The sequence below is a fragment of the Bubalus kerabau genome, chromosome 1 (assembly GCF_029407905.1).
Source record: "Bubalus kerabau isolate K-KA32 ecotype Philippines breed swamp buffalo chromosome 1, PCC_UOA_SB_1v2, whole genome shotgun sequence".
Lineage (NCBI taxonomy): Eukaryota > Metazoa > Chordata > Mammalia > Artiodactyla > Bovidae > Bubalus > Bubalus kerabau.
The window spans coordinates 177,461,403-177,482,259 of record NC_073624.1 but is presented as its reverse complement, the minus strand read 5'-3'; the positions used below and the strand labels follow the sequence as shown (position 1 = coordinate 177,482,259).

General features: G+C 43.4%; 1 protein-coding gene and 1 long non-coding RNA gene across 2 annotated transcripts; one reads left to right on the top strand and one right to left on the bottom strand.

Annotated features, from left to right (window-relative positions):
• Positions 1 to 4,133: 4,133 nt before the first annotated feature.
• CASP14 (caspase 14) lies at positions 4,134 to 7,961 on the top strand. The gene is made up of 6 exons (XM_055566530.1): positions 4,134 to 4,160; positions 5,648 to 5,797; positions 5,900 to 6,125; positions 6,466 to 6,582; positions 6,813 to 6,916; positions 7,857 to 7,961. The coding sequence occupies exons 1-6, from the start codon at positions 4,134 to 4,136 to the stop codon at positions 7,959 to 7,961; spliced, it is 729 nt and encodes a 242-aa protein (XP_055422505.1).
• A 7,182-nt stretch (positions 7,962 to 15,143) lies between these two features.
• Positions 15,144 to 19,196, bottom strand: LOC129641957 (uncharacterized). The gene is made up of 3 exons (XR_008709507.1): positions 19,038 to 19,196; positions 15,724 to 15,775; positions 15,144 to 15,255 (listed from the first exon to the last, which is right to left on the bottom strand). It is a non-coding gene; the product is annotated as an uncharacterized LOC129641957 (long non-coding RNA).
• Between the last annotated feature and the right edge of the window lie 1,661 nt (positions 19,197 to 20,857).

The following is a 20,857-nucleotide window of genomic DNA, read 5'->3' as shown; positions in this document are numbered from 1 at the left end:
TTGATGCCATCCCAACCACAAAGCATCCCCCAGATCCCAGCTCATCCAGCTATCAAGTCCATCATTCCCATCATTACACCTCTTCCATCCCTTCCACATTTGATCGTGCAGATAATGCCAATTTCACATGTTTACTATCACCTGCAGTTCTCAGCAGCCCTAAGAGATCACTGTTCCTCCCATGAAGCAACTGAGTCTCAGAGGTGACACGACTGCCCCACAACTCATTGGCACAATTGGTATTAAAATTCAAGAGGATTTATTTATATTTTAAAATAAAACATTTAAATTTTAATATTTTATTGAAAATACTTTAATTAAAATTGCTGTTTATTTTTAAATAGCTAAATAAAAGAATACACTGTACAACATGGGGAATATAGCCAATATTTTATAAAAACTATAAATGGAAAGTAACCTTTAAAATCATATTTAAAAATAATTTTTTAATTAAAAGTAAGTTGAATTGAATTTAAAAGTAAAATAAAATTAAAGCTGAAAAAGTATAGAGGAAGGAGGTCATGAGGAAGAGAAGAGAGAGACTGAATCAACTGTGAAATGTCCATGCAGGGGGCTGGACCAAACCCTCTGGGGCTGGTCCCTCTTGGATTTGAATATCAACTGTGCCAACTAGTGGTCGGGCAGTCATTTCACCTCTGAGTCTCAGCTGCTTCATGGGAGCAACAGTGCTGATTTCCTAGGTCTGTTGAGGACTGGAGGAGTTAATAAACATGTGAAGTTGGCATTATCTGCACAGGCAAATGTGGAAGGGATAGAAGAGCTGTAAGAATGAGAATGATGAGCTGGAATCTGGGAGGTGCTTGGTGGTTGGGATGGCATCAAAGCCCTGGCTAATTTGGATGCTCTGCCTCAGCCTCCTTAGCCAGGGGGTGTCAGCAAAGCTTTGCCATCACTCGTTCCATGGGCGTTTGGTTCTGTTTCCTCACCGAGGTTGTGTCAAGGGTGTGTCCCTCCTGTCATAAGGTTTCTTGAGCAACAGAAAGCTTGCCAGCAATAAAGGCCCAGACAGCTGTGCTGCCCAGTTCATAGACAGGCCTCTCAGGAGACACCTGAGAAGATCCCAGGCTGGCAGCCCTTTCTCCAAGGTCAGCACGTGCTGCCTGACCCCTCCTCAGTGCCCTGACGTGTTGGCAGCTAGGAGCGTGGTGAGAGAGCCTGAATTTGAGAAGTTACTTCCAGAGTCAGTAAGTGATATTAAATGTCTGTGTCTGTCTGTCTGTCTGTCTGTGTCCCTCTCTGTCTCTCTGTGTATGTATGTGTGTGTGTGTCTGTCTGTCTCTGTGTGTGTGTGTCTGTCTGTCTGTCTCTGTCTCTCTGTATGTGTATGTGTGTGTGTGTCTGTCTCTCTCTCTGTGTATGTATGTGTGTGTGTCTGTCTGTCTGTCTGTCTCTGTCTCTCTGTATGTGTAGGTGTGTGTCTGTCTGTCTCTCTCTGTCTCTCTCTCTGTGTATGTATGTGAGTGTGTGTTTGTCTGTCTACAGCTCTCTGTCTCTCTCCCCTCTACCTCTTAGTCCCCTACTTCCTCCTCTCTCTTTTCCCTCTCCCTGCACGAATGGATGCTCAGTCCAGTTTGGGCAGAACAGAAGAAATGTCCATCCAGTTACACATCCATCATTATTTCTTTCATTTGTTCACTTATTTGTTTACTCAACAAATTCTCCCTGACACCAGCTCTATGCCCATTCCCACACTGGTGACCCTGATGGAGACAGAGACAAAGAAGTCAGGCTATCAGTTCTGAAAATGGAGCTGCTCGTTCAGTTACTAGAATAAGAATCAAAAGCTGTAACGTAAGTTTAGACTGGCAGAGCTGTGGGAGCCCAGAGGAAGGAGAGGCAATTTCCAATGGGTCGACAGGGATCCTAAAACCCACTTTACAGTGCCATTGCTATAAAGCGTCTATTGTTTCTAGGTCCTTTTCAGACAGGAAAACTGTCTCAGAGAGGAGAGTGGGATGCTCAAGTTCACACAGCTGGGAAGGGGCCAAGGCAGGACTTAATTCTAGGTTAAGCTTCCTTCCGCTTTCTTTCTCAAAGTGTTGAATTCCTCTTTCCTCACAGCACTGGCTCCAGTTTCTATCATAGACTAGAGCTACCTTAGGGCAGGGATCATGTCTGTCTTATACAGTGTATTCCCAGTGCCCAGCACATAATAGACACCCAGAAAATATTTGCTGGATAGATAGATATATATCCAGGGTGATTGGATGGAGAAGTAAATGGATGGATAGATGAGTGGATGAACGAATGAATGGGCAGGTGTTGGATGGACTGATGAATGGAAGAATGGATGGATCCATGGAGGGATGGATAAATGAATGAACAGATGGATGAATGGCTGGTTGGTTGAATGGGATGGACAGATGTGTGAGTGGATGGATAAATGGTGGGGGGAAGTCATAGCAGACCTGATGCTCCCAAGATTGGCAGAGCAGGGTGTTAACTAGTAAAAAGCACTCAAGATTGAGGACAAAATGTAACAAAAAGTAAAGAAATGGGGAAATGCCAAGACTATGGAAAAAGTCATTCTATCCAGAAAAAGAATCAGAGATGAGAATGAAGAACTTGGACAGATGTTCAGGCTCAAGGCAGAGGGAGGAAGGTGAATTAATCTATTCAGATTTGAGACCTTCCGGGACAGTTTCAAAATTGTATTCCCCACTTTGATGACATTCTCATTTTATTTTTTCTTCCAGTTTTATTGAGATACAAGTGACATACAACACTGAATAACTTTAGGGTGTACAGCATAATGATTTGATTTACATACACCATGAAATGATTATCATGATAAGTTTAGTGAACATCCATCATCTCATATAGATACAAAATTAAAGAAATAGGAAAATATTTTTCTTGTGATGAGAACTCGGATTTACTGTCTTAACTTTCATGTATAGCATACAGCAATGTTGATTATATTACCATCTTGTACACTACATCCCTAATACTTATTTATGTTATAACTAGAAGTTGTATGTTTTGACTTCCCTCATCCAATTCCCCTCCCCCCTCCACCTCTGATAACCACAAATCTAATCTCTTTTTTATTAATTCATTTGTTTCTGAGTGTAATTGTCCTAACACACTGTTAGTTCCTGTTACACAGCACAGTGGTTTGATATTTCTGTACATCTCAAACTGATTGCCACAATGTCTAATCACAATGTGTCACCATACAACGGTATCAATAGATATTGACTAAATTCCCCACACTGTACATTTCTTACCCATGACTCTTTTACTTGGTAACTAGGAGTTTGTACCTCTTAATCTTCTTTACCTATTCCTCTCATCACCCCCATCCTCCTCCCCTCTGGAAACACACCTGTTTGTTTTCTGTATCTATAGCTCTGTTTATGTTTTATTATGTTTCTTCATTTGCTTTGTTTTTTTTTCCTTTTTGATTCCACATATAAGTGAAATCATACAGCATTTGTCTTCCTCTGTCTGATTTTATTCACTTAGCATAATGCCCTCTAGGTCCATCCATGTTGTCGCAAATGACAAGATCTCATTCTTTTTATGGCTGAATAATATTCCATCGTTTATATAAGTATCTTCTTCATCCATTCATCTACTATGAGCATGTAGGTTGTTTCCATATCTTGGCATTTGTAAATAATGCTGCAATGAACATTGTCGTTATTGTTCAGTTGCTCAGTTATTCCAACTCTGCAAGCCCATGGACTGTAGCCCACCAGGCTCCTCTGTCCATAGGATTTCCCAGGCAAGAATACTGGAGTGGGTTGTCATTTCCTTCTCCAGGGGATCTTCCCTACTCAGGGATCAAACCTGTGTCTCTTACATCTGCTGCAATGGCAGGCAGGTTCTTTACCGTTGAGCCACCAGGGAAGCAATGAGCAAGAATCATCGGAGTATCACACTAGACAGGACACACTTCATGAAATGTCATCTCTTGCCCCAAGTTTTAACATGAACCAAGTCCCCACCCCTGGGATCCTGTTCAGTCTCAAAAACCCAAATAGACAACCTAGTCTGTCCCCTGAGCCCCTCAGTCTTCCTTTGGAGACCTTTAACCTATCTTCTCTTGTCCCTTTTCCCTTAGGATCAGCCAAGGGTGGTGAGATTCGGACTCAGAATCAAAAGAGATGAGCAGTCCTCAGCCTTTGGAAGAGGTGGGCTGGGTGCAGGCTAGGGGAGAGGGGTGGGAGCATCTGGGGAGAGGGGAAGAGAGGAACTCAATGTTTGAGACACTAGAGGGGGTGAAAAGTCATGACGTGGATTCAGAACTCAGGTGCTTTGTGATCATTCAGTTGGAGAAAAAGACTCAGCAATGGAACTGAAGTTGTGGCAACTGGGAAAAGAAAGGGGCACCCTGGCTACCTTTATCTCAATGATAAAATTTTTATAATTATGGTACTCAGTATTCTGCTTCTCTTTTTTTTATAACTATTTACATATTTTTGGCTAAACTGGGTCTTAATGGGGGCACAAAGGATCCTCATTGCAGCTAGAGGGCTTCTCTCTAGATGTGGCACATGGGTTTATTGCCCCATGGCATGTGGAATCTTAGTTCCTGGACCAGGAATCGAACCCGTGTCTCCTGCATTGGAAGGCAGATTCTTAACCACTGAACCACCAGGGAAGTCTCACCCTGCTTTTCTTCTAAAAGAAGAAATTTTGGCCCCAATATTCTTCTTCCTCTGATAGGACAAGATAGAATCTCAGAATTAGCTTCATAAAGTCTGAGACCTCTGCAAGTGAGAAGGTAATGCTCAGAATACTCTTGGGAATGATGGAGAGAGAGACAAGACTATCAAATGTGACACCTGGAGGAGACCCTCAAAATCTGGCCCCCTCACACATATTCATTGTCTCTATTTGGGAGTGTGTCAATCACTCATTCATGCCCAATTCTTTTCAACCCCATGGACTGTAGCTTACCAGGTTCCTCTGTCTATGGAATTCTCCAGGCAAGAATACTGTAGTGGGTTGCCATTCCCTTCTCCAGAGGATCTTCCCGACCCAGGGATTGAATCCAAGTCTCCTATATTGCAGGCAGATTCTTTACCATCTGAACCACCAGGGAAGCCCCTATATTTGGAAACTGAGATTCAAATAGGAGCAGTGACTTACTCAAGTTCACACTGGACTCCAGGTTGAATTGCCAGATTTGGCAAATAAAAATAAAGGATGCCCAGTCAAATTTTAATTTCACGTCAACAACAAATAATCTTTCAGTGTAAATATACTCCATGCAATATTGAGGACATACTTATTCTTCAAAGTGTTAATCGCTCAGTCGTGTCCAACTCTTTGCGGCCCCATGGACTGTAGCCTACCAGGCTCCTCTGTCCATGGGATTCTCCAGGTAAGAATACTGGAGTGGGTTGCCATTCCCTTCTCCAGGGGATCTTCCCAACCCTGAGAGCAAACCTAGGTCTCCCATATTGCAGGCAGATTCACCATCTGAGGCCTTTATTCTTTAAAGGGCTTTATTCTTTAAAACTTGGGTTTTGTTTTTTTTTTTATCTGAATCTTGAGTATACCTTAGCATTCTGTATTTTACTCAGCAACCCTACCCCCAGGCATCTTTGGACCACATGGGCTTTCTCCTCCCCTTGCATACCCCTTTGATAATTTCTGTCGTCTCTTGGCCCAGGAGACATACGATATGTCGGGTGCCCGCCTGGCCCTGACACTGTGCGTCACCAAGGCCCGGGAAGGTTCCGAGGCAGATCTGGATGCTCTGGAGCGCATGTTCCAGCAGCTGGGCTTTGAAAGCACCATGAAGAGAGACCCTACCGCCCAGGTATTGCGCTGCCAGCTCCAGCCCAGCAGGGGAGGGGTGGGGGCTGAAGGGGAAGGTGGATTCCGGAGTCACCCCTGAGTTCGGCCCTTCCTCTCTCTCCAGCAATTCCACGAAGAGTTGGAAAAGTTCCAACAGGCCATCGATGCCCGAGAAGACTTTGTCAGCTGTGCCTTTGTGGTTCTCATGGCACACGGATTAGAAGGGCGTCTCAAAGGGAAGGATGAGAAGATGGTCGAGCTGGAGGACCTCTTCCAGGCTCTGAACAACAAGAACTGCCGGGCCCTGAGAGCCAAGCCTAAGGTGTACATCGTGCAGGCTTGTCGAGGAGGTGGGGCCAAGAGCCAAGGACACAGAGCCCCTCCCTCCCAGATCCAAAACCCCTGCTAAGCCTTGGGTTTCCCATCTGTCTTATGACCTTCTTTTATTATTATTATTATTATTATTATTTTACTTTACAATATTGTATTGGTTTTGCCATACATTGACATGCATCTGCCACGGGTGTACACGTGTTCCCCATCCTGAACCCCCCTCTCACCTCCCTCCCCATACCATCCCTCTGGGTCATCCCTGTGCACCAGCCCCAAGCTTCCTGTATCTTGCATCGACCTTCTCTTTTTTTCTCCTTCTTTCTCTCTGATTATGCCTTTTCCTTCTTGATGTTTCAGAACAAAAGGACCCTGGTGAACCAGTCACTGGAGGGCATCTTGTGATGATCACAGAAAACACTCCTGAAACCATCCCAACATACACAGACACCCTCCATGTCTTCTCCACCATAGAGGGTATGAGCTTCCAGCTGACCCGGTGTGGCCTGCTTCTCCACCTCGCCTGCCACTCCTGACCCTTGAGACTCCCCTCCAGGACCCACCATTGTCCAAGGCATTTTGTAGCATATGCACGTGCAGGTGTATGTGCACGCATGCATGTGCACACGTGCACACACACACACACACACACACACAGTCACCCACCCCACTGAGCTCCCCTGAGCCCACTTCTCTGTAATTTCCAGGGTACATTGCCTACAGACACGACCAAGAGGGCTCCTACTTCATCCAGACTCTGGTTGATGTGTTCATCAATAAGAAAGGACCCATCCTCGAGCTTCTGACAGAGGTGAGTTGGGAGAAGGTACCTTGGAACCCCCACCCAGCCTAATCAGGGAGCATGCAGAACGGGATGTATGTGCATGCCCAGTCACTCGGTCATGTCCAACTCTTTGTGACTCCATAGACTATAGGCTGCCAGGCTCCTCTATCCATGGGATTTCCCAAGCAAGAATACTGGAGTGGGTTGCCATTTCCTCCTCCAGGGGATCTTCCTGACCCAAGGATCAAGCCCACATCCTTTGCGCCTCCAGCATTGGCAGGCACGTTCTTTACCAACTGCATCCCTTTCCTGCATGTTGAGCCTCTTCCAAACCTTTCTGCATGTTCCCCCTCCCTTGCCTCCTGCTCCAAGGCCAACCTGGGTCCCAGCACAGAAACTAGAACACCCATCTCCCAGAAGTGACTTTCCCTAAAGCAGGGAATTCCAAAGATTACAGTATGTGAGATAATTTAGATGAAATATGGATAAATTTCTGTAAACAAGCCCCTTAGGTTTAACTCATATTTGGACATTCTGATGGGTATGTGTTATTTTGGCAGATTAGAAAAAAACATATAACGAGAATGTGCAGCCAGTGATTCCACAGAAATTATGGTGTGAAAGTGTTAGTTGCTCAGTCGTACCCAACTCCTTGCTACCTCTTAGACTTTAGCCCCCCAGGCTCCTCTGTCTGTGGAGTTCTCCAGGCAAGAATACTGGAGTGGGTGGCCATTTCTTTCTCCAGGGGATCTTCCTGACACAGGGATGGAACCTGGCTCTCCTGCAATGAAGGCAAATTCTTTACCTTCTGAGCCAACAGGAAAGCCTGCTTATAGTGTAGGATGAGACAGTAAAGGTCTCTCACTTTAAGACAAGGAGACTCACCTGCCCTAACTTTCTCCCAATAAGCCCATTACCTGACTCCCCCAAAAGCCCAGCCCCAAGTTGACCATTCCTGTTGCTGCAGGTGACCCGGCGGATGGCAGAAGCAGAGATGGTTCAAGAAGGGGAAGCAAAGAAAGTGAACCCTGAAATCCAAAGCACTCTTCGGAAACGACTCTATCTGCAGTAGTTGAAAGGGTGGGGGTGCAGCTCTCTTTCAGGTGCCCTCTCTGCCCCCACAGAGATTCAAAAGCAGCTCTCACCACTTCTCCAAAATCTTCTCTTCCCAAAGCTAAATGGCGCCCAGCTCTTCACCCTTCATGAAGGTCCTCCTTCAATCTATCCCCATCCTTCTTAGGGCAAACCAGCTAAAACTGAGCACAAGGCATGGTGATAACATTAACATCACCTCCCTAAGGCTGGACTCTCCACCTCTATTAATACACCTAAAAAGACACTCACTTATCCCACTCTCTATTCCTATGCTCTGGTGAAGCCCTCTTCTTTCTGCCATGAATCATACCCATACAAATGTAACCAGATAACACTCAAGATTTTCCACTGATAAACCATGCCCATTCATCACCTCCCATCCCAATCAAAACTTCACTGGCTCTGGAATTTCACGTGGAGTTATAACCTCCTCCTCCTGGCAATTGCATCCATTCCCATCTCTGAGAGATTTCCTCTCAACCTCTGGAAATTCAGTAAAGCAAGAGTTGTTCTCTCTCCAAGACCCCTCTTCTTTGGCCAGCAAGCAGGTGCCTTGACACCATCCACCTCATGGGTTCTCTCTGGTTAATGGAGCTGCTTCCTCCTTTTCTGAAGCACTTCCTCCTAACTAATGCCACCCCATCCACTGCTCTGAATTCTGACATCTGTCTGAGACAATCCATCCATTTACCCATTCTCAGGTTTCGACTCTCTTTTTTAAAAGAAAAATTTCTGTTTTTAATTGGAGGATAATTGCTTTACTATGTTGTGTTGTTTCTGCTGTACAACAGTGTGAATCAGCCATAAATATAATATATCCCCTCCCTCTTGAACCTCTCTCCCACCCCACCCCCATCCCACTCGTCCAGGTTGTCACAGAGCACTAGGTTGAGTTCCTTGTGTCACACAGCAACTTCCCACTAGTCAACTTCCAACCACTCTAAATCATAGCGTGTTGGAGCTATGGAAAAACCCCTAGTGTTACCCTGTTACTTTTCAGAGAAGGTTATAGAGGACTAGAGAGGCTAAATCTCTTCTCAAATGCCACACAGTAAGCCAGTGGCAGGGTCAAGGTCTGGCTTCCAGGCTAGCCCCACTTCCATTACCTGCTAAGTCTTCCATTAGTGAGTGTGTGATTAGTCTCTCAGTCTGATCTCTTTTTGACCCCATGGACTGTAATCCACCAGGCTCCTCTGTCCATGGCACTCTCCAGGCAAAAATACTGAAGAGGGTTGCCATGCCCTCCTCCAGGGGATCTTCCCAACCTTGGGATCTAACCCAAGTCTCTTGCATCTCCTGAATTGGCAGACAGGTTCTTTACCACTAGCACTACCTGGGCAAGTTTACCTCCATGGGATTCTGACACTGGGCTGGAAGCTGGATCAGAGGCTCCCAAGTCTATGACAACTTTCTATCTATCTACAGCCCTGACATTTCCCACCATGATAACCTGTGGTCATATCTGCCATCACTGAAAACTCATGGCTAAAGAAGAATCATTTCTTCCTGGTCCATCCTCCAAGTGTTCCCTGGAACCATCAACCTCAAACCTCTGCAGTCATCTATGACACCCATCTTCCTTCATCCTTCATATGTCATCAGCTACCATACCCAGCCCAGCTTGACTTTGAAACATTCTCTTCCTTTCCTTGTCACTGTCCAGTTCCATCCTCTCATGTCTGTATCTTTGCACCAGTTTCCTTCCTTGTCTCTATGCCCTCCCATCTCACTCCTCCTCTGACCTCCATATCATCTACAATTCTTGATCTCCCCAGAACACTAAAGAAGACACAATGGTGCCTCATTACACAGAGATCAAGGCTCAACTCCACACCCTGATTTCTCACACCTGTACAATCCCACTTCTATCAGCAATCATCTAAACTCATCTCCCACCTCCCCAACCATGCTCCAACAACAAGACTAATGTCTTACTCATCCCTGCATCTAAGCCTTTGCTCTTACCATTTCTCCAAGCATGAGTGCCCTCTCTCTCTTGTTCACCCACTTTCCACTATCTCCCACCCCTGCTTATTCCAGAAAGCCATTCCTAATATTCTTTCCGGTTGATTCTGCTCTCTCACCCAGGATCAGACACAAATTACAATTTCTCCAGGGTGGGGAAAAAGTCTTTCCTCAACATAATAGATGTTCAGTAAATAGTTGTCAAACTTTAAAAATCTGTTGGGTCTCCATTCCTACCCTGCAAATAGGTTCATCAGTACTATTTTTCTAGATTCCATATAATATGCATTAATGGGTGATATTTGTTTTTCTCTTTCTGGCTTATTTCACTTATAACAGGCTCTAGGTTCATCCACTTCACTGCAACTGGCTCATATTCATGCCTTTTATGGTTGAGTAATATTCTGTATATGTACCACAACTTCTTTATGCATTCATCTGTTGATGGACATCTAGGTTGCTTCCATATTCTGACTTCTGTAAATAGTGCTGCAATGGACATTGTGGTAGATGTGTCTTTTTGAATAATAAAATAAAAGAATATGTTGGAATCTTTGCTCTGTACTTAAACAGTGAGGCTGATGAGATAGGCATTGTGTGTTTGATTCCTTTTATCTGATGGCCAGCTGCCTCCCAGTATGTCTATCATGCACAGAGAATAAAGAGCCTCATTCCTTTCATATAAGCAGATGTGCTGGGAATGGTAAAGTTACAGGCCACACTTCCATGCCATGTGGCTGTATTTTACATGACAGTTCCAGCTTCAGAATGTTCCCAAGGAAGTATCCACACACAGAACTGTAGCTTTTTGGAACCCTAAGGGATCTTGGAGATCAACTAGTTATAGAATCACAGATATTTAGCAAGTGTGCCACCTCTCTCTATGTTGGTGCCCATGGCAGACATGACTAATCAATCACACTTTCTGGGGACTTCCCTGACAGTTCAGTGGTTAAGAATCCTCCTCCCCGAGAGGGTAAGATGAATGGAGCGAGTAGCATGGAAGCATATACACTACCATATGTAAAATAGATAGCCAATGGAAATATGCTATATGATCTAGGGAGCTCAAACTGGGGCTGTGTTACATCTTAGAGCAGTGGGAAAGGGTGGAAGGTGGGAGGGAGGTTCAAGATGGGGGGACATATGTATGCCTACAGCTAATTCATATTGATATATGGCAGAAATGAAACCAATATTGTAAAGCAATTATCCTTCAATTAAAAATAAACACTTTTTTTTTCAAATCTATGAGAACAATAAAATAAGGAATCCACCTTCCAATGCAGGAGCCTATGTTCAAACCCTGATTAGGGAACCAGATCCCACATGCCACAGCTAAGATCTGATGCAGTCAAATAAATAAATTTCTTTTAAAGTTTATCCACTTAATCATTTTGCAATATATGCAATATATCATCACATTGTATACCTTAAACTTCAGTTCAGCTCAGTTCAGATCAGTCACTCAGTCGTGTCCGACTCTTTGTAACTCCATGAATTGCAGCACGCCAGGCCTCCCTGTCCATCACCAACTCCCGGAGTTCACTCAAACTCACGTCCATCGAGTCGGTGATGCCATCCAGCCATCTCATCCTCTGTCATCCCCTTTTCCTCCTGCCCCAATCCCTCCCAGCATCAGAGTCTTTTCCAATGAGTCAACTCGTCGCATGAGGTGGCCAAAGTACTGGAGTTTCAGCTTTAGCATCACTCCTTCCAAAGAACACCCAGGACCGATCTCCTTCAGAATGGACTGGTTGGATCTCCTTGCAGTCCAAGGGACTCTCAAGAGTCTTCTCCAACACCACAGTTCAAAAGCATCAATTCTTCGGCGCTCAGCTTTCTTCACAGTCCAACTCTCACATCCATACATGACCACTGGAATATCCTGATAAACTGGAAAATTATTTAATAATTTTTTTATTTTTAAAGAGTGTATACAGTAGCAGAGGATGAGATGGTTAGATAGCATCACTGACTCAATCGACACAAACTTTATCTCCTGGCAAATTGCAGGAGATAGTGGAGGACAGGGAAGCCTGGCATGCTGCAGTCCATGGGGTGGCAAAGAATTTGACACAATTTAGCTACTAAACAACAACATACACTAGCAAGGGAAGCACAAGGAATTGATCACCTAAAGCCATTTTAAAGGCCTCCAGTTCAGCACAAGACACAAGAAAAGCAATGGGATATCTAGCTTTCAGAACTTGGGATACAAACTGGTCTGCTTTCATTCTAATTGGCTGGGTTATTCGGGGAGTAAAACATTTCAACTGTTTATGAAGTTGTCGTTACAGATGATCAATTACAGGAAATGAGGTCATCCTCGTGCTGACCAATTAATTTAACCTCCTTGCCCACAGTCTACACCCATGCCCACAACTCACCCAAGGTGAGCTCCTTACACCCAATTGGCTTCCTATTACATTCTGACCATACAAGACACAAGAGAGAGACAGGAAGGAGGAGGAAGGACATGTGATTTGAATTCTCCTGTTGTTGTCCAGCTGTATCAGATCTTTCCAGTTTCCAATTGCTTTGACCCATATGTAAAACTAGCATCATCATGCCTTCCCCTAAATACACCAGCCCCAACTGGTCAGCAACCCATCACAGAGGTATGAGTACCAGATTCACATGGTACACTTTTCTCCATCCTTTGTGCTTCTAGGATCTGCTAACCTCAGCTGCTCCCTTTGCTTCCCAGGCCTGGGCAGGTCACCTGATCCCTACCTGAACTATCTCTGGTTTAACCCTAGAAATGCCTTATTGCCTTTCCAGTCCCCCACTACCTGTTAGGTCAATGCCCACGATAAATTCTCTCTTTTAAAATACCTTGAGTGCATCTACAACACGGATAAAATTTGAAAGTGTTACATTCAATGAAGTAAGCCAGACACAAAAAGACAAGTATTGGGACTTCCCTGGTGGTCCAGTGATTAAGACTTGGTGCTCCCAATGCAGGGGACTCAAGTTCAATCCCTGGTCAGGGAACTAGATTCCACATGCCACAACTAAAAGTTAAATGCTGCAACTAAAGATCCTGTATCCCACAACTAAGACCCATTACAGCCAAATAAATAAATATAAGTTTAAAAAAATAAACAGACAAGTGTTATATGAGTCCACTGATAGGTTTGCCTACTCCAAATAGGCAAACTCATAGAGACACAAAGTAGATTAGAGACAACCAGAAGCTGGAGGCAAGGAGATTGGGGAGCTACTGTATAATGATTACAGAGCTTCTGTTTGGGGTGACAAAAAATTTTGGAAATAGATAGTGAAGTTGGCTGCCCATTATGAACCGCACACCTTAAAATGGTTAAAATGGCAAGCTTTGTGTCACATATATTTTACCACAATTTTTAAAAGCTAATAATGTAATATACCAAAAGACAATGAATTGAGCAATTTAAATGGGTGCATTGGATGGCATGTGAATTACATCTCAATAAAGTTGTTTTGGGCTTCCCTGATTATTCAGTGGTAAAGTATCTGCCTGCCAGTGCAGGAGATGTGAGTTCAATCCCAGGGTCAGGAAGACCCCCTGGAGGAGGAAATGGCAACCCACCCCAATATTCTTGCCTGGGAAATCCCTTGGACAGAGGAGCCTGGCGGGCTATGTCTGTGGTGTCACAAAAGAGTCGGACATGACTTAACAACTAAATAACAACAACAACAAAATTGTTGTTTTTTTAATATAAATTTATTTATTTGAATTGGAGGTTAATTACTTTACAATATTGTATTGGTTTTGTCCAAGTTCAATGCATGATACTGGTTGCTTGGGGCTGGTGCACTGGGACAACCCAGAGGGATGGTACGGGGAGGGAGGAGGAAGGGGGGTTCGGGATGGGGACCTGTGGCGGATTCATGTTGATGTATAGCAAAGTTGTTTTTAAAAAAATAATAATTTGTTTGCCTTATAGGGAATAAAACTACCTTAATATAGATTTTTAAAACTCCTTTGGTGATTCCAACTCCCTTGGTATGTGGTTGCACAACTCTTTAGACACACCAAAGACCACTGAACCCTGTAGTTTCAAAGGGTAAATTGATAGTGTGTGAATTATATATAATAAAACTACGTTTTAAAGGGAGTAGTTACCTACTATGATATGTGGAAAGTCAGTATTACTTGCCATAATTAGGAGATAAGCATAAAAATATGATTCAACTATGAGAAAGGAGGAAATCCTGCCACTTGCAGCAACATGGATGGAACCTGAAGGCATTATGCTAAGTGAGATAAGCCACACAAAGACTAATCCTGTATGAAATCACTCGTACATGAAACTTTTAAAAGCTGAACTTGTAGAAACAGAGTAGAAAGGTGGTGATTGGAGCCTGGGAGACAGGGGAATTGGGGAGATGTTTTAAAGGTACAAACTTGCAAACTGGATGATGAATAAGTTAAGGAGGTCTAATGCCCAGAATAGGGATTATAGTCAACAATGCTGTAGTATAAATTTCCAAGTTGCTAAGAGACTGAATCTTAAGGGCTCTCACCACAAAAAAGAAATGATAATTATGTGACATGATAGAAGTGTTAGCTAATGCTGTGGTGGAAATTGTATTGCAATATATAAATGTTTCCAAACAACACACAGTACGCCTTAAGCTTACATAATGTTGTATGTCAATTATATCTCAATTTTTTAGTCCATACATACAATTAAAAGTTTAAATGTTCATGTATGATAGAGACAAAGAAAGAATGGTGGTTACCAGGGTTTGGGGTGAGGGCTAGAGAGTTATTGTTTAATGGGTACAGAGTTTTAGTATGGTAAGATGAAAAAGTTTTGGATGGATAGTTGTAATGATTACACAACCATGTGAATGTACTTAAGTCTGAGACTGAACTTAAGACTGAGCTATAGTCTTAAAAATGACTAAAATTATATATTTTATTGTATATTTATAAAATTGTACGAAATTTTATAAACTTTATAAATTTTAATGTATAAAATTGTAAAATTTATAAAATTGCCTATTTTACCACATTAAAAAGTGGTAACAGAAAAAATAAGGTTTATATATGAAACATCAAAAGTCGCCTCAGTGTACAACCAGTTTGCCTTTTGACATCATGGCCGGTATCCTGGTCTTTGCCTCTTTGTTCATGTGTATAAATATTTCTCAAAGAATTGCTAAGACAAAGGTAGGAGCATTTTTATTTTCCATGTGTTCACTCATTCGTTACATTAAAATAATTTATCAAATTCCTACCCAATGCCAAATACTGTTCTAGGTTCTGGAAATAGTGTGGTTGACCAAGCTCCTGATCTCATGGAATTCACATTCTGGTGGGGAGATAATGAACAGAACAATGTGATTTTTGGTAGCGCTGAGTGCAGTGGAGTGGGGAGCACCTTAAGAGGCTAAAGAATTGGAGGGAAGAGTCGGATATCATTTAGCGACTGAACAACAACAAAGGTGATAGTTGAGCAGAGAGCTGAAGAAACGATGAGTGAGAACCATGTAAAGATCTAATGGTCTATGCACATTATGTTCATCATATATCTACAAACCCCTACACTATTATTTTACTCAAGTTTTTCTTTAAATTCTTTTTTTATATATTTTTAATATAAATTTATGTATTTTAATTGGAGGTTAATTACTTTACAATAAAATAAACTGTCAGAAATTAACTCATAGACATAGAAAGCAAACTTATGGTTACTAAAGAAAAATGGGAGGAAGGGATAAATTAGGAGATTGCGATTAACATACTCTACTATATATAAAATAAACTAGGACCTACTTACAGCACAGGGAACTATGCCCAATATCTTGTAATAACCTATCATGGGAAAGCATCTGAAAAAAGAACAGACATATAAACATACATGTTGTCTACTTTTAAAAAACGTGCAACATGAAAGTTGTGAGTTAAGTTTTACTTGGGGCAAAATGAGGACTGCAGCCTGGGAGACAGCACCTCAGATAGCTCTGAGAAACTGCCCCAAAGAGGCGGGGGAGGCAGGGAAGGGCAGTATATATACGATTTTGATGAAGGGGAATACATGCAATCAAGCACATATTTTTCCAGAAGGTTTCTGTTAGTCGCCTGAAGCTTTCTGCCAGACATGAGGAACAATCATCCCCATGAGGGATTTCAGTGCCTTTCTAGGTATGAGGAGATGCAAGAATTGGGTTCATAAAATCAACTCCTGAAAATAACTATCTGAAGACCTGTTCTGCCAGTTTTTCCCCCCTGAGCACAGAGTGCCTCATTTCTGCTCTCCACCCCGAACTCCTTTTGGAGAGCGTTGAAAATCAGCAGTGACAGCAGCGTATGGTTTAATCCTTGTAGAGGCAGATGGCAAGTGCCAATTCGTAGTTGACAATGTATAACTGAACCACTTTGCTGTACACCTGAAACTAACACAACATTGTAAATCAACTATGCTTCAATTCTTCTAATGAGTCTATTTAAAAAAAAAAAAAAATAGAACTTACCCATACAACATACAACAGAATATTACCTGGCAATCTAAAAAAGCATGTAATACAGATTCACACAGACAGAAGAGTCTGGCAGGCTACACAGTCCATGGGGTCACAAGAGTTGGACACGATTTAGCGACTAAAGCACCACTAATTCACACATTAGCACAAAGGGACCTTGAAGACACTAAGCTCTTAAAGCAGTGAGAACATTCTTTGTGGTTTGGGGATGAAAGCAAGGACCTCCAGGAAGAAATGTGAAGGAAGCAGATTTTGGCTTAACCTTAGAAACTTGTAATACCAAAATCTACCCCATCCCCCAAGGTAAGCATCCACTTCTGAATTTCAAGATTTCCCTTCCTGCAACCTCAAACCCCCAAAGGTATTTAAACAGAGCTCACCCACAGCAATCCCCCAAAGGAGCTCATAAATCCAATGCAAGCAAACAAGGGAGTGTTCTGCAGAAACTGCTGCTGCTGCTGCTGCTAAGTCACTTCAGTCGTGTCCAACTTTGTGCGACCCCATAGACGCCATGGCCTTCTCCAGGTGAATCTTCCTCACCCAGGAATTGAACCCACATCTCTCTCCTGCATTGGTATATGGGCTCTTTACCACAGCACCAGATAGGGACCTGTAACACCCTAAAAATTAGTACAAAGTTTTATGAATTGGTGATGTATAAATTTATAACCTTTGGAAACGACTGGCTTCGTCAAGAGCTGTAAAAATGTTCTTTTCCTTGACCCTGTAACTCCACTTCAGGAAAGTTATCATAAAGAAATAATTCAACAGGGCTTCCCTGGTGGCTCAGTGGTGAAGAATCCACCTGTCAATACAGGAGACGTGGTTCAATCCCTGATCTGGGAAAATCCCACATACCAAGAAGCAACTAAGTCCATGTGCCCCAACTACTGACCCTGTGCCCCAGAGCCCGGAACCCACTGAGCCTACATGCCACAACTACTGAAGCCCTGCCCCTAGAGCCCATGCTGCACAACAAGAGAAGCTGAGGTAGGAAACAGACGAGCTCCAAGTGTGATTTACAACTGGCCTCCTGTTTGCAATTCATGGGACTCGAACAAATGGGCTTCAGACTGAATAGTTAAAACCAGCCTCATGTTTGCATTCCCTGAGACAAGAGACAGGTGGGCACCAGTCAAGGCATTTACAATCAGCCTCCTGTTTGCCCTCCAAAATGGAAGTAACAACAGAAACAGGGTAAATAACCAGTCTTTGCCTCTAGTAAAGACCTTAAGGTAATCGTCACGGCAATAGTCAAGGTAATAATCATGGCAAGAACAAAAAGAGGGAAAACCCTGTTTGAGTAAAGGATTAAGGGCTCTCCAATCCCCCCCCCTTTGTGGGACAAGGGAGCTCCTTGGGTGTCAAAAGTCAGGGGATAATTCCAGACCATAATGCTTCTTGCTCTCCCAAAAGCCTTCACTTTGAGACCCATCTTGGCTGAAGGGTCATGTACCCAGGGGAGGGACCTGAGGCAAATTAACCAGAGAGGGGACAGAGCAAGATGACTGGCCTGAGGGAAGACAAAGACCTGGAAAACAGCCCACTTATCAAGGATTTACACTTCCCAAAGGCGCAAGTCTCTCTCTGAGCTGGCCCGTGTGCCTTTCTGCATGTACTTTTCCTTTCCTTAAACTTTCTACATTACTCTTTACCTTCTGCCTCCTTGCCTGAATTTGTTCCTGAACAGGCAGGCAAGGACAAGGGACTCTAGCCCTAACTGCTCACCCTTGTGGTCCAGTGGTTAGGACTCCTGGTCCAGGAAACTAAGACCCTGCTTTCAGCTACCCCTCGCTGCTGCTTGCTGCAAGCTGCAGCTTACTGCTGTGCATGTCCAGAATCAAAGCCACCACAATGAGAGGCCCGTGCTCCTGAATGAAGAGTATCCCCTCTAGTCTCAACTAGAGAAAAGCTCGAGCAGCACCAAAGACCCAGCACAGCCAAAAATAAATAAAATTATACCTGAACACATATGTCTACACAATACACATACACACACACACACCTCCCTAAGTACATATACATGCTTAAGTAAATACATACATAAGTACACGACCACACATATAAATGCACATTCATTTGCACACATAAACATGCTCGCCTGATACACATATATGTACACATAAGTACATATTCACATGGGACCTCCCTGGTGGCTCAGATGCTAAAGAATCTGTCTGCAATGGGGCAGACCTGGGTTTGATCCCTGGGTCAGGAAGATTCCCTGGAGGAGGAAATGGCAACCCATGCCAGTATTCCTGCCTGGAGAATTCCAAGGACAGAGGAGCTACTACTTTCTATGGGGTTGCACAGAGTCAGACACGACTGAGCAACTAACACTTTCACTTTTCACACTTTCACACACACACATGTATGTGAATGTGCAGGTTACATCGACATTTGCAGCAAGGGGAAGGTAATCTGAATATCAAAAGATTATTGTTAATTAAGGAAAAATGAGATATCTCAAATTAAAGAATTCAGCACTCTTCTGTGTATGGGAAGATGCAAGCATCTGGGCTCAATGAAATCATTTCTTTCATATACATCTCAGCTATCCGGGGCCAGCAACCTGCTTCTTGATTTTTCACATCTTTAATTCCTCATTCACCTCGTTCCTTGTTCAGCTGACAGCTGCTGGATTGCAGGCATTGTTCTCCATCTCAGGGCCCCTCCGGCCTCAGAAATTCATATTTGAAGGTCTGAATTCACTGATGGCTGTTATATCCTTGTTCATTGATGTGGCAGGAGATATTCCATTTCATAGTCCTAATCCCCAGTACCTACCTCTGACTATGACTTTATTTGGAGACGAGGTTATTGAGGTAAGATCAGGTCATTGAAGTGGGTGCTAATCCAATATAACCACTGTTCTTATAAAAAAGAGATTAGGACCAGCTACAGAGAGTAGACAATCATCCACAAGCCAAGGAGGGAGACTTTTAAAGAAATCAACCTTGTTGACAACTTGATCTCAAACTTCTAGCCTCCAGAACTTCAAGTAAATTAATTTCTGTTGTGTAAGCCACCTAGTCTGTGGCATTTTGTTATGGCAGCCCTGAGGAGCTTATACACACACATACACATATGCCCACACAATACACAGACACACATATGTTGTTGCTGTTCAGTTGCTAAATCATGTCCGACTCTTTGCCACCCCATGAACTGCAGCATGCCAGGCTCCTTTGTCCTTCACTATCCCCCAGAATTTGCTCAAATTCATGTCCATTGAGTAGGTGATGCCATCTAACCATCTCATTCTCTGCCATCCCCTCTTCTCCTTTTGCACTTCAATCTTTCCCATCATCAGGGTCTTTTCCAATGAGTCAGCTCTTCGCATCAGGTGGCCAGAGTATTGGGGCTTCAGCTTAAACATAAGTCCTTCCAATGAACATTCAGGGTTGATTTCCTTTAGTTTTGACTGGGTTGAACTCCTTGCTGTCCAAGGGATTCTCAAGAGTCTTCTCCAGCACCACAGTTCAAAAGCATCAGTTCTTCAGTGCTCAGCCTTCTTTATGGTCCAACTCTCACATCCATACATGTCTAATGGAAAAACCATAGCTTTCACCACATGGACGTTTAATACCACTTGCAGCAACGTGGCTTCCCTGGTAGTTCAGCTGGTAAAGAATCTGCCTGCAATGCAGGAGACCCCGGTTTGATTCCTGGGTCAGGAAGATCCACTGGAGAAGGAATAGGCTACCCACTCCAGTATTCACAGGCTTCCCTGGTGGCTCAGTCAGTAAAGAATTCACCTGCAATTCAGGGGAGACCTGGGTTGGGAAGATCCCCTGGAAGAGGGCATGGCAACCCACTCCAGTATCCTTGCCTGGAGAATCCCCACAGACAGAGGACCCTGGTGGGCTAAAGTCCATGGGGTTGTAAAGAGTCAGACAGGACTCTAAGAACAACTAAGCACAGCACAGCAGTAACATGAATGCACTTGAAGATTATTATACTAAATGAAATAAGTCAGATAGAAAAGGAGAAATTTCATACGACATCCCTTATATGTCGAATCCAAAAACAAATGATACAAATAAACTTACAAAACAGAGACTCAGACTCATAAAATGAACTTTTGGTGGGGAGTGGGGGTTGGGGGAAAGGATAGTTAGAGAGTTTGGGATGGACATACACACTCTGCTATATTTAAAATGGATAACCAACTAGGACCTACTATATAGCACCTGGAACTCTGCTCAAAGTTATGTGGCAGCCTGGATGGGAGGGGAGTTTGAGAGAGAATGTATACGTATACATGTATGGCAGAGTCCCTTCACTGGTCACCTGAAACCATCACAACACTGTTAATCAGCTAGCTGTTGTTGTTCAGTCGCTAAGTCGTGTCTGACTGTGATCTTGTGGGCTGCAGCATGCCAGGCTTCCCTGTCCTTCACCATCTCCCAGAGTCTGCTCAACACATGT